Source organism: Petaurus breviceps, unplaced genomic scaffold (genome assembly GCF_028583685.1).
Source record: "Petaurus breviceps papuanus isolate PSGF00001 unplaced genomic scaffold, PetGlider_PUasm1.0 140, whole genome shotgun sequence".
NCBI lineage: Eukaryota > Metazoa > Chordata > Mammalia > Diprotodontia > Petauridae > Petaurus > Petaurus breviceps.
In genome coordinates this window covers 41,458,096-41,474,102 of record NW_027185698.1, presented here as the reverse complement: position 1 = coordinate 41,474,102, position 16,007 = coordinate 41,458,096, and the positions used below count along the sequence as shown (strand labels likewise).

Genomic DNA, 16,007 nt, shown 5'->3' with positions numbered 1-16,007 from the left:
TCCTTCCTTCCTTCCTTCCTTCCTTCCTTCCTTCCTTCCTTCCTTCCCCCTGTCCTTCCTCTCCCACATATAAGGCATTGTGTTAGGCTTTTCTGTTAAAAGTAGAGTATTATGCTAGTCTTTCTGAGCAGACTCCTTTGAATAGATTATTACCTGACTGTCAGAGATTTGTACACAAAAACTTATTAAAAACCAAATATGGGCCCTGTGACAGTTTTTTGTTTTTTGTTTTTGCTTTTTGGAGGGGGGAAAGTAGGGCATTTGGGTTTAAGTGACTTGCCCAAGGTCACACGGCTAGTTTTTGTGTTAAGCGTCTGAGGTCGGATTTGAACTCAGGTCTTCCTGACTCCAGGGCCAGTGCTCTATTTATTGCGCCACCTAGCCTCCCCGTTGTGACATTTTTTAAATGCAGTTTTATCCATAGTTACTATCCTTTGCTATTTTCTAGTAGAAAATAATCTCCTTGAAGGTAGTGTTATTTTGTTTATGTCTTTGGATTATTCAGTGTTTGCACATAATAGGTACTCTTTGAATGTTTGTTAAACTTTATTGAATCATGTTATGATATAGTAATGCCTCATCTGATGTCAACACTGCTCTTTGGAAGCCCTTATTGAACCATTGTCCTGCCTACAAATGAAGGTGTAAATAAAAAAGCTTGTGAGCATCCAAGATGTGTTATAAAATCTATGCATTTAAAGCTTTGCTTTGCTCATAGAAAAACCCTTCAGACCCTCAGCCTTAGCCTATCCATATATATTAGCTGGAACATAAGACCCAAATAAGAAATTTTTTGTGGCAATCCCCCCACACCAAATTGACCACTTTTCTTCTAATTCATTCTAGTTAAACTGATTTTCTTCTTATACAAAAATAGTTCTTACAGCAAAGCATACTTTGTAAAGTTGTGAACAGTCCAGGACCATGCTTGTTTTTCAACTCCTGCAAATTCCACAAGTGAGCAAAACAAAAAATAAAGGTGCATTTCTGTGATTAGTAACCCATCACTTAGCCTTAGACTATTTTTAATTCCCCATCACCCTTGCACACAGTTCTAACTAGGTTAGTTATCTGACTTCCAAATTAACAGCAGATCAGAAGTGACAAATTAGAGATGGTATAAGGAGTACCACAGACTACTATGCTGGTGGTAGGAAAAAGGGACAGCTAACAACAGCCTAATGGCAAGGGAGGGAGGGACACGAAAACCATAAAAGCATGCATGCCTCGATGAATTCTTTATCAATTGGCATGGGTTCTCTCTCTGCCTGGACAGATTGAAATTCCTCCATACCTTTCCATCCGATGGAATTTTTGTTCATGTCTCTACAAACTATTTACTCAGTATACTGGAAGCCTTCTTCAGCTTCTTTTAATATTTCCTAGACAGAGGTAAAATGCTCAGCTGTTTGTCTTCATCATTCTTGCTGCATGAGTGGCTCCCCTCCTTTCTACTTGTCCACTAGTCTGAGACCATCTAGTGAGAGGCAGGTAATCTCCTACACTGCAGTAGAATCTGGGGGTGCCATTGCTACAGTATTGTCAAGTATTTGAGTCATCAGGGAAACAATTAGATGATTCTCTGTCCTCTTTAAAAAGAGGGAAGTATATGGACTGCATTTTGGAAAGATTTCTTTGGTTAAAAGAAACATTTTAATGCTTAAGAGAAGAAACCCTCAGCTATCCTTTTTCCTTGAAGACTCCCTATAGCTAAGATATTACTGGGTAACATATACCTGTAAGGATACTAGTCTGAATACTAATACTACTTATTTTCAGTATCTGAAGTCTCAGTATCTGAAGTGATAGTCTTGATGTACTTGTTTGACTTAGAAATGCTTTATTGCCAGATCACTGATAGCAACAAATAACATTTCAGTCAGAGAATTGGTGGTGCCAGCTCAGTTCAGTTGTTTTTCTGTTGTGCCCAACTCTTGTGAACCATTTTTTCTTGGCAAAGATACTGGAGTGGTTTGCCATTTCCTTCTTCAGATCATTTTACAGATGAGGAAACCGAGGCAAATGGGGCTAAGTGACTTGCCTAGGGTCACACAGCTACTAAGTATCTGGGACCAGAGGTGAACTCATAAAGATGAATCTTCCTGACTCCAGGCCCAGTATTCTATCCACTGTGCCACCTGGCTACTCTTGGTGGTGCCACACACATGTTTTTCTGAACTCAGCTGTTTGTACAGAGGACATGTGAAGATCTTTCTCTGAAGATCTGTCAAGAGATTCATAGAAGTTTGGTACAACTTGGGGTCAGTTTGTGGGACCAAATAATCACATCTTTTTGAATTGGGTTTCATGGTAGAGGGGACCAAGCTTTGGTCTGACAGAGGAATTCATTTATGGTTCAGGAAGCCCTCAGGATGGTAACTCATTCAGCATGTTGAATTGACTTTTCACTTTCACTTTCATTGCGGTTTCATCCAGGTAAATCCTCCAGTAAGTCCCAAATGTGCCCTTGGATCCCCTAACCCTTGGGTAGAGGCTGCAGGCAAGCACAGGAGTGGGAAAAGGAGTAGCAGCTGTTATTTCCCTTGACCCAGGGATGTGAGAGCATGCCTGTGGTCCATTGTACTTTCCACAGGCTGGGGAGAGCTGCGCAAGGGCAACAGGGCCATGACAGGGCAATGTCTGAGCCAGATAGGGAAGCACAGTGGTTGGTCATGGATGGGAACAAGGGAGCTCTACACATAGTACAGAGCAGGTGGAGGATCATTGAGAGGAGGTTGTCAGGTACTCAGGAGCTAAACCCTACTTACTCCATCTAGTAGCAAATTTGGTTTGATTTTTCTGGGAAACTAGATTTGTGGAATAATTGAATATTTTGTCTTTAAGTAGTTGCTTATGCCCATGGCCTAATAAAGTATTGTCTTTCCTTTGCAGATATTGACTGACTAGTCGTGTGTGTGTGTGTGTGTGTGTGTGTGTGTGCGCGCGCGCTCATGCGCTAAGCCAGCCTAATCGTCTTTGTAACTATTGGTATTAATTGTTGAGATCTTAAAGACTTTTAGAGAAGGAGATTATGGGACCCTTGTCTTCTTCCCCTGTTACCTGACTGGTTTAGGAAAACAGATGCTTGGATTCAATCTTTCGTTAGCCAAGATGTTGTTCTTTGCAGGTTTTGGAAGGTTAGAGGCACAGTCCATGGCCATGAAACAGAACTAAGCTAACTGGCTCCTTTGGCAATTGAATGTGGGATCTTGTTATCCTTGGTACTATATTTCGCTTAGATGAATTAATCGACACAGTCAGTCGATATGGAGAACTTTGTTCTGACCATTTGATTTTAGAAGCCTAGGCTCTAGAGTTCTCTAATGTAACTAACTTATTTGACAAAGGCACTGGTTTTTCATTTTTATTCCTTTTCTACCTTTCAGCTGATGGGCAACATGTAGGGAGAGTCTCAGCCTGGAGTTAGTTTGGGGATGTTTATAAACTGGTGCCACAAGAAAGTCTCCCAACAGCACATCAACCACCATTAATGGCCTGACATGTGCCAGAAGCTAGAGTACATAGACTGGAGGTACAAAGATGAAAAAATTACAGGCCTGGCCCCTTAAAGAGTCTAATAGATAGAACATGACACATGAGTACCATCCAGTGTAGTTTGGAGAAATGAATGAGAGATCTGGACAAAGTGTTCAAGGAAAATCTGAGGCTAGCACTCTTTTAGTGGAGGTGTTGTGGGTAGAGTGGAGCCTGAGCTGAGCCTCCAGTGGAGAGGTTTTCAATAGGCAGAGGGAAAGAGGGAGTAAATTCCAACTATGGGAGGCAGATTATGTAAATGTATGAAGGGAGATATAGTAGAAAATTTGGGGGAGCAGCCTAGGTAAAGTTTCTGTTTAGGTACAAATTAGATGAGATGACCTGCTACATTCAGGTGGTGGACTAGATGAGCTATTCCAACCCCCAACCAAACAAGGATTGTTCCCTTCCATTTCTTTGATTCTAGTAGTCCATTTTGGCCCAATCAGACTGCATGAAGGGGAGCAATGTGAGTTAAGGTGAGACTGGAAAAACCTGAGGTTACAACTAGATTATGGAGGGTCTAAAATGCCAATTTGTATTTTATCTGTTAGGCAGCAGGGAGCTACTGAAGGTTTTTCAGCAATGGAAGATTAATGCTAATTTAACAAAAGTGTTTGGGGAGTCTCCTTCCTAGAACAAAGTAAAATGTCTGTAGTCATTTGTTTCACCTAGTATGCAAAATAGCAAACTAGGATCATGTTGGGGTAGAGCCTAACAGAGACAGTGAGTCCTTAATGTGACTGTATCTAGCCTTGTGAGCTTCTCATCATCATTCTGAAAAACTGATCACCATGTATGTGTCTGGGCATATTCACAAAATATTGAATTTTGTCTCTAATTTCATTTTTTTCTTACCATCTTCACTGTGGAAATGTTTGTCCTTTAGATACTAATAATAAAGGCATTTAAGAGAAATTGTTATCTTTATCGTAAGAGGAGGTAGCATTCTTATATTGTCCATATTTCTAGGTGTGACTGAAATGTGACTAAAGATAAAAGTATGGTCAGTTTTCCTTTATGGCCTTTTGCAAGTGATTCTGATAATTGCCACCCACCCCCCCCCAGCTCCCTGCAACAACACAGCTCTGGTTTTTCAGATCTGGTCTTTTTTTTTATTCTGATAGGCTTTGGTTCTCTCCTTTCTTCCATACCCCTTCTACCCCAAGGCTCACTATATCTGGAATCTTCAAGTTTCCTAGCCAATGAGTATTTCCTTGTCTATGACCTTCATGCTAGGAATACATACATGCCTAACAGAGACCCTTCTTCTTCCTGTAAAAACACCCCACCTCATTTGGGGCAGCTAGGTGGCGAAGTGATTAGAGCACTGGTCTTGGAGTTAGGAGGAACTGAGTTCAAATCCAACCTCAGATACTTAACACTTACTAGCTGTGTGACCTTGGGCAAATCATTTAACCCCAATTGCCCTGCCTTCCCTTTTCTAAAAAGACAAAAAAAACCCCACCCCAAATCTAAAAAACCACCTCACTGATCCTGCCTGCTGAACTACCTGACCGTAGAACTGCATAGAGTAGAACATGAACTCAGAAAGAGCTTGGGATAAGGGGTAGGGGGGAAAGGAACAAGTGTTTCTACAGTACCTACCTATGTGCCCAGCACTGTGCTAACAATCACTTTGTAGATATTTCATGTAGCCATGTGCAGATTCAGCCTCTTCCACGAGACCATCGTGGACTCCCTTCATTTGCCTTGGGCAAAGGATGGTCATGCCTGATATTCCCAAGCAGCATCTCTGGTTGTGGGCCTTTTCTGGGTCCACTTCACTGGTGGTGCTGCCCAAATCAAATTAAAATGTAATTGGAAAAAAAACTTTGAAAAACCCTACAACATAAACAATATTAACTTGTGGTTTTCAAAGACATTATGCCAGGTGCAGGGATCAGCTTCTATCTGAGTTTGACGCCACTGGGGTAGTAGATCTGGGTAGGAAGACCTAGGCACAAGTTCCTCCACAGATGCTTGTTAGCTGTGTGACTCTGGGCAACTCAATCATAACCTATCTGAGCCTTAGTGTTCTTCTGGAGACGGGATAATTACAGAACCGAACGTGGTTATTAATTGTTTTTGGCATCATTATCATTGTTGTTCTTTGGTTGTTTCTAGTTAAGACATGTGGCTTATTCTGGAACACACCAAGTAAAAGAGCCTACAGCTTTTCCCTTTGCCTGGCTTATCTAATTCTTATGCAAAGCCCTTTAGCCTTAGCGATGGACCCTGGCTCAAAACACCATCTGAAGTAGCAGGGAGCAAACTCAGATAGAAATTTGGGGGCCACTAAACCATGCATAAAGAACCCTGTGGGCCATATACTAACTTAGAAAATCACACATTAAATTATTTCTATTCTATTGGATTTTTATTTATTTTGCTATTTCCCAATGACATTTTCATCTAGTTTATGCATCTTGCCTTAAACCCCATGTTCTGTACCTCTAGTTTGAACATACCATTGCTGTCAGTGATTCTTCAGTGCCTCAGCCCAAGGACAGTCAAGTTCTTTATGTTTCTGCAAGTCATGTTCATTTATTTGCAGTTTTTACATTGCAGAAATCTGTAACTATCCTGTCTTGTCATGTATATGTGTGTGTCCTGGTGTTCTCTGTCCATTCTATTTGTAGTTATCCTGTTATAACTCCCCCTATAGCAGATGGTTGATTATCCTCTTATTGTCCATTCTCTTCACATGTCCAGACTGGTACAATTGTGTAGGAACAGGGATCATTGTGATGTTGGCTGCATTTCAGGACTTAGGTGTTTGTTATCTTGTCTTGCTATTTAAGAGTAGCTCACAAGGACACTGATGAAACTGCCCAGGAATCTAGTTTCTCAGTACAAACCTCATGACTGAGGATGCAGGAGGGACCAAAGTTAGCAAATAGGAAAGAATGTTTAGCACATTCACTAATGAGGGTTATTTATGTTTATACTTTTGTATAGGAAAATCATGTGTTAGTTTGAGTATGACTCTATCTTCAGTTTGGGTGATATGAGAATGAACCTGGGTTCAAATGAAGGGGAGACCTTGGTTCAGACTGACAAATGAATATAGTTGACTGCTTAAGTGTATATATAACTCTGATTAATTTTTTTAAACTTAGATTAACATAGTTCATTGTGATTTATAAAGTCCTTTCTCAGAATAATCCAGTAGGTAGGTAATAAAAGAAAAGAATTATTATCATTTTGCAGATGAGCAAATGAGGCTCACAGAGATGGTGACCTCCCAGAGGTCATACAGGTGGAACTAGGACTTGAACCCCAGGTTTTCTGATTTCAGTTTCAGAGTTATTTCCACTAGACTATTTTACCAATTCCCTGGATTCTGTAGCTTCTCTTCCTGTCTTTTTCTCTCTGGTCATCAGACACTGTAGAAATTTAGGACATTGCCTAACGAATTTGAAGGGAAGAAAGAATTAGAATGCAAGATGGAGTGAAAAATAATTTTGTAGTATGTGCTGAACTTGATTATACTTAATATGGAGTGAGAGAGGGAAGAAGAAAAGTAGCAGGAGGGAAGACGCTGCAGCTGAAGAGAAAACAAACATTGATTTTCACTTTTGTGTTCCTAAATATTCCTTATTTTCTACCCTAAAGCCTTGTAATCCAGTGCTAAGATTAAATAAAACTTAAGGAGGTAGCTATCATAATGGTCTCCCAAAAAGAATACAACCCAACTCATTTCAATAAACGTTTATTAAGTATCTACTACGTTCCAGGTTCTGTGTTAGCCACCTGGTTATAAAGACAAAAGTAAAATAGCCCCTACCCTCAGGGAGCTTATGTTTTATGGGGGTCTGTTCTAAAACAATAAAATATGGTGTTCCAAAAAAATTCAAAGTTGGAGACATTTCTGTGTTAAAGCATTATCTTTAACAGCTTTAAGTTAGTCTAAAGACAGTTTGTCTAATGATTAATTCATCCTATCATCTCATTGCCTGAATTTCACCAAGTTTTAGGCACCAACAACTATATCCAACCAGGAATAACAATGGATGTAAATTTTTAAGAGCACAGTAGAATCTGGTCGAACTTGATATTTTAAAGTAAAATTGGTCCTAGGTCCTTTATTTAAAACCTTCCTTAGCATGGAAGAGCCTGTCCAGGATCATGCATCAATGATATACACCTTGAGAGCCCATGATTAGACATTGGAATGGGATTTAGTCTAATAAATTCTAGAGAGGTTCATCACCTTGGTGATTGGCCACCAATGGATGGCCACCATTTGATTATCTTTTGGTCATGGCAACTTAGAAAAAGCAGAGGATTTTCCTTCTGTGTGCATGCATAGGAGATCCATATTGATGAAATGGTGGATCTTTTGAAGGTTTGAATTATATGTAGTTTCTAAAGATTGTGAGATAAATTAATTATTACACAAATTAGTTGTCTGTGAATTGGCTGCTTCCCAATACAGTATACTGATTATAAAAACATTATTGCTTTCTTATGTTCAGACACTGTCCAAAATTGGTGAAGGAATGAAGGCACTAAACATGGGTGGCTTTGAATGAATGGAGCCTGAATTGTGAAACAAGCAAAGTTGGTCAATAAGTATTTAGTAGGACAAATAACAACTTGTGAGTAGTAGTCGCTGCCCCACTGGGGACCCAACTGGCTACTTCCAATTGGGCAATGCAGCTCTTCCTTCCTTCCTTCCTTCCTTCCTTCCTTCCTTCCTTCCTTCCTTCCTTCCTTCCCTCACTCCCTCTTCATCTTCCCTACTTCTTCTTCTGTCCTCAAAAATTATCATACCCTTGCTTGCTGTTCTGCCCAAGAGAATATAAACTTCAGTTCCTGAAACCTTGTAAGATATCTTGGGGTTTACAGGCTAGATTTCTTTCTTAAGGATCACGCCTTGGACCCAGATCACTGGCTCTCACTGATTGGTCAACAATAGGTCCCGGCCCAAGCCTCACTTGGTCATTATTTGGAAGCTCTGAGGGCTCAGAGGTTGCTTGCTGTTTGTCCTTGTTCTCAAAGAGAACCATGACATCAGGGAGGTGATGCTATGACATGCAATTGAATTAGATTTAAGTGAGGGAGGACTGTGCAGAGTCCCCAACTTCACTTTCTCCTCTGGAGCCATCTGGGTCCTGTGACTGGATATGGATCAGGATGACTGGAGATGTTCCAGCTATGGTTTAATTGACTTTAACTGGTTTAACTCCAGTGGAGTGCTCTAGAGTGTGTGGTATCCACTGAGGAATGGGGGTGGGGGAAGGGAACAGAATGAAAGTAACTAAGAGAAGACCCCTCTGCTCCATTCCATTGCAGTTTTAATCTTGGTGTAGCTTTAGTTGCCAAATAAGGAAGCAAGCCATAATCATAACTGAATAATAATAGCTGCATTTATATAGAGTTTTAAGGTTTTCAAAGTGATTTATATGCTATCTCATTTGATCCTCATCATAACTTTGGGGATAGGTAATATTATTATCCTCATTTTACACATAAGGAAACCGAGGATGAGTGGAGGTAAGTGACTTGTCCAGGGTTACACAGTTAGCAAGAGCCTGAGACAGATTCAAAATCAGTTCTTAAAGTTCTTAGGATTCAGCATAATGCCTGGATGCCACATAGTAGGTGTTATATAAATGAGTATTCCCTGTTCTTCTCTTCTTCCAAACATGAAGTCCAATTCTTTATCCACTGTGACACCTGGCTTCCTCAGTAGTTTTTTCTGGTAGTTGTTTTTTGTAGCATGTAGTATTTTTTGTAGCTTTGTAGCACTTCACATTTTAAAAAGTGTTCTATTCACAACAGCTTTTTCAGATTAGGTAGGACTAGTATTATTTAATACCAATGTCAGATGAGGGAATTGAGGCTCATATAGGTTGTTACCTGTTTGTAGTCACATAGTCCAAAGCTGACCAAAATGACCAAAGCTGAGCCTCAGACCCACATTTTCAGACTACAGCATTGCACTTTCCACTGTATGACTTCGCCTCTACCTTTGTAAGTCAGTCTTGAGTCAGTGAGCTAGCAATTCTTTAAATGTGTTCCTGATTTGACCCTAAGAAACTTGTCAAGTGAGGAAGGTATTTTTTATTGTAATGCTGTGACAGATAAGGGAGTAAAGAACACCTGAAACTTTTTTTTAAAAGCACATAACAGCTATTTATGAAATCCTAAAACCGGTTACACTAGGACTTGATCCATGACTTACCTCCTTTCTGTTTATATGAAATGTTTGGAAGCCTGTCAAAGTGGTAAATAGGGAATGGAAAGAAGTAAGATAGTTTTTCAGCAATGTGTCAGATTTTACTGGCTGGCACTGTGGAAACCTTGGCATATGGGAAGCTTTTAATAGAATCATCAGCAACTGTAATTAAGGTTGTGAACTGCACCATTCTACGAAAAACCAAATTCTTTGCAGCTGTTGTTCTGACTGAAAAATTACCCCCATCAGCCCAAGTTTTATTCTTCAGATTTGTTAGAGGAAATACTTAAAAAATGATATCACAGCATGATTTATGTAAACTGATCTCTGTCTTTGTGAGCAATAATTGAGATCTAATCTGAATCTCCGAAGAACCACTACTTCATGCAATGTCCTGTTGCCATGGGTAACAAAAAGGGAGTAAAATGGAACTTCATATGAAATGTCTTTAAACTTTTCTGACATGTACAGGCATGGTGTGGTGTTAAATGGTATAATTTAAATCTGGGTGTCTGGTGTAGCAAGGAAAATCTCCTCTCCTTAAGATGAATTTAGAAAAAGAGTTATCAGATGAAACTCAGCCTTCTGGTGATGAACAGGTAAGTGATTTGGCTTACTTTATATTAGCTAAGCATCATTGTTACAAGGAAACTTAGAAAATACTTTATTTGGTTGTGATGTATTACTTGTTTGCTCTTCAGGCATTACAAGTAATATTTTAAAATTAAAAATGCTTATAGTTATCTTTTAAAAAAATTTCAGACTTGTAAATGCTTTTATAGAAAATTTAACTCCAGTAAGAAACAGTATTCAGAAGTGATCTGGATAGAGCACTGAATGTTCAGAATTATTCTGGGATTTCTTGATACTTGTACTTATTAGCAGAACATAATATTCATCTGGTCCTTAACCCATATTGTTAAAATTATAAACCTGGACTTGTGGTATAGCACATACCATGTTTTCTTTCACTTCTTAGTCTATTTTTTTCCTACAGATTATTCTTTGAGATGAAATAACATTACATAATGTTTCAAGAGATTGAGTGGATTAAAATATATCCTGACTTTTAGGAATTAAAACTTAATTGTTTTTCATTTTGGAATTCAATTTTCTGTCTGATTGTTGTTATGTAAATCACATAATTTACAAGCTATGAATAATGATTGATTCTTATATATGCTTATGGAATTGTTTTGTAGAAGACATGATTTTGAAAAGGGGATTTTAGTTATTTGAACCAAAAAATTATATTCATTTTTCTTTCATGTGTTTCTATTTTAATATAAATGAAATGTAATTGATGAGGGAAAGAGAAATTTTAATCCTGTAGAAAAGATATTCATCAATCACTAAAATAAATGGTGTAGCAGTAGTAAATTCTGTCTCTATTTGGAGTTATTGTATTAATACTTGTCCTAGTCTCTGTATAATATCTCCTGTAGAAAGTGTGAGAAAAGCAGTTTTAACATTTTGTATTTAACTGGTTTGGGTGTTGGATACATGAAAATCGAATCAAAGCCTTTTTAAAAAGAAAGAAAATAATAAACATGCTTAGTTTTAGGATAGGTCCAAATCATATTTGTGTGGAATAAGTAAGCATTTTTAAATGCTTAAAATAAATTATTTTGAAAATAATTTATTAATAAAACTAATAAAAAAAGACAAAAAGCATTTGCTTTTATTGATCAAGAACATATGTTAAAAAAAGAACATTATATAAAATTTTAATTGATAGCTCTTATTGTGCTCTGCTGTGTTGAGATATTTTTCTGTTTATTTGTAGTATGCTGTGTTCCCTATAAACTTTATTTTTGGTAATAAAATTTGGCTGCGTTATACCCTTACATTGCCTAATTGTGTAAGCTATTTACATTTACAAAGAAAGCTTTTCCTTATATTCAATTAGGGTGAATAAAAAAATTAATTACATTTTGCAAATGATGAGATAAATGTTATTTAAAATACTGCATTAACATTTGCCTCCAAATGTGTTGGTATATGTTAACATTTTGTAGAGATCTTAAAAATCCGGCAAATAGGATGCCAATAAAATTATAGTCATACAACATAACTCAAATAATAGGAAATATTACAGTGACTCAGCTGAAGATAGTCGCATGACTTCAATGTATCACAATCATTTCTGTCTAGACTTTGGATAGTAGGTAGTGTTTAACTCAATGAACCCATTTGAGCAATTGATTGGTGCCAGCCCTCTATTTGTAACATGTGTGAGAAACTTAAAGGTTTCTTTAAGATTGCCTTCTTCATCTTGTAATGGAGAACGCCTTAGTCAGTACAGCAGTGTTTTCATGACATGATTAAAGAGGTGTAAAGGATGTATTTGTAGGAAAGGCAATATGATGAAACAGACAGAGATCCCTTTCTGAACTAGGAGCGTTTAAGAGCTGTCTCTGACACATACTGCCTGTGTGACTGAGAAAGTCACTGAACCTTAGTGCTCTAGGTAACTCTCTAAGACTATATGTTGCAGAGATGGGGTAGAAGATTCCTCATCTTCTTAGTTCCCTCTACTAATGAAATCACACGGTCAGTCCCCTTTCCCTAAAAAAAAATATATTTGGACTCTCTTTGAGATTTCAGCCAATAAAGCTTATCAGATTGTCTTTGAAAATCTTATGCACCTGGTCAGTAGGTCAATCAGTCAGTTAATATTTATTAAGCATCTACTATGTACCAGGCACTGTGCTAAACTCTGGAGAATATAAACAAAGGTAAGAAAGCTTATGCCCTCAAGGAGCTCACAGTCTAAATGGGGGAGACAGCAAGCAAACAACTACATATAATAAGCTACAGATGGGAGAAATTGGAGATCATCAGCAGAGGAAAAGTATTAGAAGGGGAATTGGAAAGGCTTCCAGTAGAAGGTGAAATTGTAGCTGAGACTTGAAGGAAACCAGGTTGCAGAGATGAAGAGAGAAAATATTCTGTGCATGGGAGAGTATTCTGTGCATGGCATAGTACCTGAGAAAATTCTGGGAATTCAGAGATGGAGTGTCTTGTTCAACAAACACCAAAGAGGCCAATGTTGTCCCTTGATTGCAGAGTTATGTGGGAACTCTCTAAGTTGTAATAAGACTGGAAACATAGGGGGGACCAGGTTACAAAAGGCTTTGAGTGCCAAACAAAGGATTTTATATTGAATTCTTGAGGAAAGGCTTTTCTCAAATTTAGGTAAATTTTTAGAATTTATATTAATGCGTGCTAATGCCAAATGATCAGTTCTATTAGAATCTTGGCACAGTTAGATCCTATTTTCTTCAATATCAGTAACAAAATAATAGAATGTGAAGATGTGAAATATCCCTCAAGCACTACTTTTAAAATGGGCATTATGGAAATTCTATCTTTTATTTAGTTTAAACTAGTATTTGTCCTGTCTTCAGTTAGGCTTTTTAGGTTCCACTGCTTCAGTTTTATGTTTTGTTTTAAATATGATAGTACGGTTTAGAACAAAGAATACTGGATTTGGAATTAAGGAGACAGATTTGAGTTACCATAGAGAAGACACTTTACCATTCTGAGACTCCAACTTTAAAATCATTTACAAAGTACCTACTGTGTGCCCAGTGTTGTGCTCAGTTTCCTCTCTTTTATTAAACGGCTCCTAGAGTCAGAGATCTAGAATCAAACCCACCCCCACCCAGACCCCATTTCATATATAAGGAAACAAGTTCAGAAGATCATGGAGGGACTCTCCCCTAGTCACAGGTAATAGGTTGCAGAGCCAGTGTTCAAATCTCTTAACTCCCAAATCAGTGCTGTTTGAACTGCCCCAGACGATGGTGAGGAGAAAGCTGAAATACACATACTACCTGCCTCGCAGGATTGCAGAGAAGAAAGCCCCTCAAATAAACCTACAGGTGCAACTCTAGAAATGTGGATTCTGTTGTTTATGCCCAATAGTTTGAAGGTCTGTGTGGTCTTTCAGTTTTCTGATGGTGAGCTTGATACTATAAATAGATTGAAATGGTCTGAAGTAAAAACCATTTTGCCTAATGATGTAAAAAGACATTTTCTTAGTATTTTCATGTCTTGGCTAACTGGAATATTTCTTGTCAAGTTGGAGTGAGAGTTTCCCTGGGCTAATTAGAATCCTAGGATGTGGCAATTGAGTAAATCAATAGCTCTTACAGAGTTGCAAATGAGATTTTATAGAACAAATTTCCATCTGGGTTCAAATCCTGCTTTTGATGCTTAGATTAGTGTGTCCCTGGATAAATTTCTTGTCTAAATTAGGGGGTTGGGCTAAATGGCCTCTGAGCCCCGCCTCTCACCCCCCACCCCCGCTCTGTTTCTATGATTCTGTAATCTTTCCATTCATTCTTTCTCTTGTTGATCAATCAGATCTGGTACTTTAAGAAGGCTTGTGGTCAAGGTCATCTTTCTTTCCCTTTCAAGGCTTATTCGCTTAAACAAATTTCATGAAGATACTGAGAATTAATTTCTTTCTTGACGTTTCTTTCCTTGGCTTTTATTTTGATATCGACTGGCTATTGTTGCTTGGATGGATCTGTGATCTTTGTGAAATGTCCCCTCCAACAGTGTTCTTGTTCATGTCCTTCCAGAATTTCTCCACAGAAGATCCATCTCATGTAGTAGCAGCCTTCCTCTGAGATTTAAAACAGTATTGCACAATGGTAATTAAATGAAGCATCTTCTTTTTTCAGTTCTGAGATCATTGTTTCATTATTTTAAAAATATTTTTAATTAAAGCACTTTAGGTCCCTTGGTCACTGCAGATTATTTAAGGTGCAATCCAGATTGTTGACGGTAAAATCTTACGGTATATATAGTTAGTTTCTTATATTCTACCACTGCTCTTAGGTCTACTGGGGACTAAGCAGGGGGACTTAATCATTTTTGTGACTTGTCCATGACTTAAATTCCCTTCCCAATTTATTTATAGAGTCTAAATCTTATGACTTATATCTCTTGATGGAGTTGTAGAATCATAGAACGTTAATATTAGAGATCCCCTAGTTCTGCCCTCTCTGTTTATAAATGGATGAAAATGAGGTACAGAAAGAGCTTGTGACTGGTCCAGTCATTCAGCCTTTTTTTTTTTTTTTTAACAAAGCCAATACTAGAATCCAGGTCTCCTAACTCTTAAGGTCTGTCTCTTAAAACAAAATCCTTACTGATCAAAAAGAGAGGCAAATGTAGAAGCTTCCTCCAGCCCTGACTTGTTTTGACTTGTGAGTGCAGTTAAAGGGACAAAAATAGTGCATCTTTAGTCAAATTTTTAAAAAATAGTCTGATTATATTATACCAGTGTGGATAGATGAAGATAAATCTTACCAACTGTTTTATTAGATAGCTCCTTTAATAGTGAAAGCATTGTGTCTTGCACATGGCAGAAACTAAATAAATGTTTACTGGATGAATGAATGGAAATATTTAGTGAAATCTCTTATGTCTGTGTTCTGTTTTGAAATCTGCATCTGGCAATTCAGTGGTAAGGGGATGCTACTGCACTGAGATTTATATGGTTATTAATAGCTTTTTTTTTTAAACTTTTTGGAGGGCAGTTGGGGTTAAGTGACTTGCTCAAAGTCACATGGCTAGTAAGTGTTAAGTGTCTGAGGCCAGATTTGAACTCAGGTCCTTCTGACTTCAGGGCCAATGCTCTGTTCACTGCACCACCTAGCCACCCCACTAATAGCTATTATTGATCAACTCCAAGGTTACTGTGCAAAGCATACACAATTGTGATATTTGGTGATGGAAAATGAGAATGACGAGTGAAGAGAAATAAGTTCTTCATCATTTCATTTTTCTGTTGTCCAGATATACCAGAATACCTAGGGTATAATAATCTGTACAGGATGTCTGAACACCAGAAAGTATCCAGAGGAGGGCAACCAAGATGATTCTCTAATCCAGATGATTGGAACAAATATCGTTCTGATTTTCAAAATGGGATGAAGATACTTGGTGTGATAGGAAGGGCAGTGGACTTGGGGTTATGAGACCTGGCTAGTTCTTTGCTATACCGACAACATTTTCAAGCTGTGTGACAAATCATCTTACTTCTCTACATCTTAAGTTTCTTTTCCTTTAAAATAAGGGTAATAAGAGTAGCTCTACTTGCCCTCCAGTATTGTTGAAAGGAAAACAAGTTGTAAACCTTAAAGCACTGACATGTAGATAATTGTGAAGTAGATTCCAGAGACTACAGACCATTGTGTTTCATGACATCAATGGGCAACAGTCTAAGACAGATTATGTTCACTGAAAGGTTTGAAAGCACTTAGAAATG

At 38.1% G+C, this 16,007-nt stretch overlaps 1 protein-coding gene across 3 annotated transcripts in view; it reads left to right on the top strand.

Annotated features, from left to right (window-relative positions):
• The window catches only part of RGS12 (regulator of G protein signaling 12), a 257,451-nt gene that overhangs the window by 109,342 nt on the left and 132,102 nt on the right, over window positions 1-16,007 (top strand). Inside the window, exon 1 of one of the 3 annotated variants that reach the window (XM_069070709.1) lies at window positions 10,165-10,320. The exons of the other annotated variants lie outside the window; for them this stretch is intronic. Within the exon in view, the coding sequence (XP_068926810.1) occupies window positions 10,267-10,320 (54 nt within the window). The 5' untranslated portion in view covers window positions 10,165-10,266. Of the gene's footprint in view, window positions 1-10,164; window positions 10,321-16,007 lie in introns of those variants that run through there. 3 annotated transcript variants of the gene reach the window in all.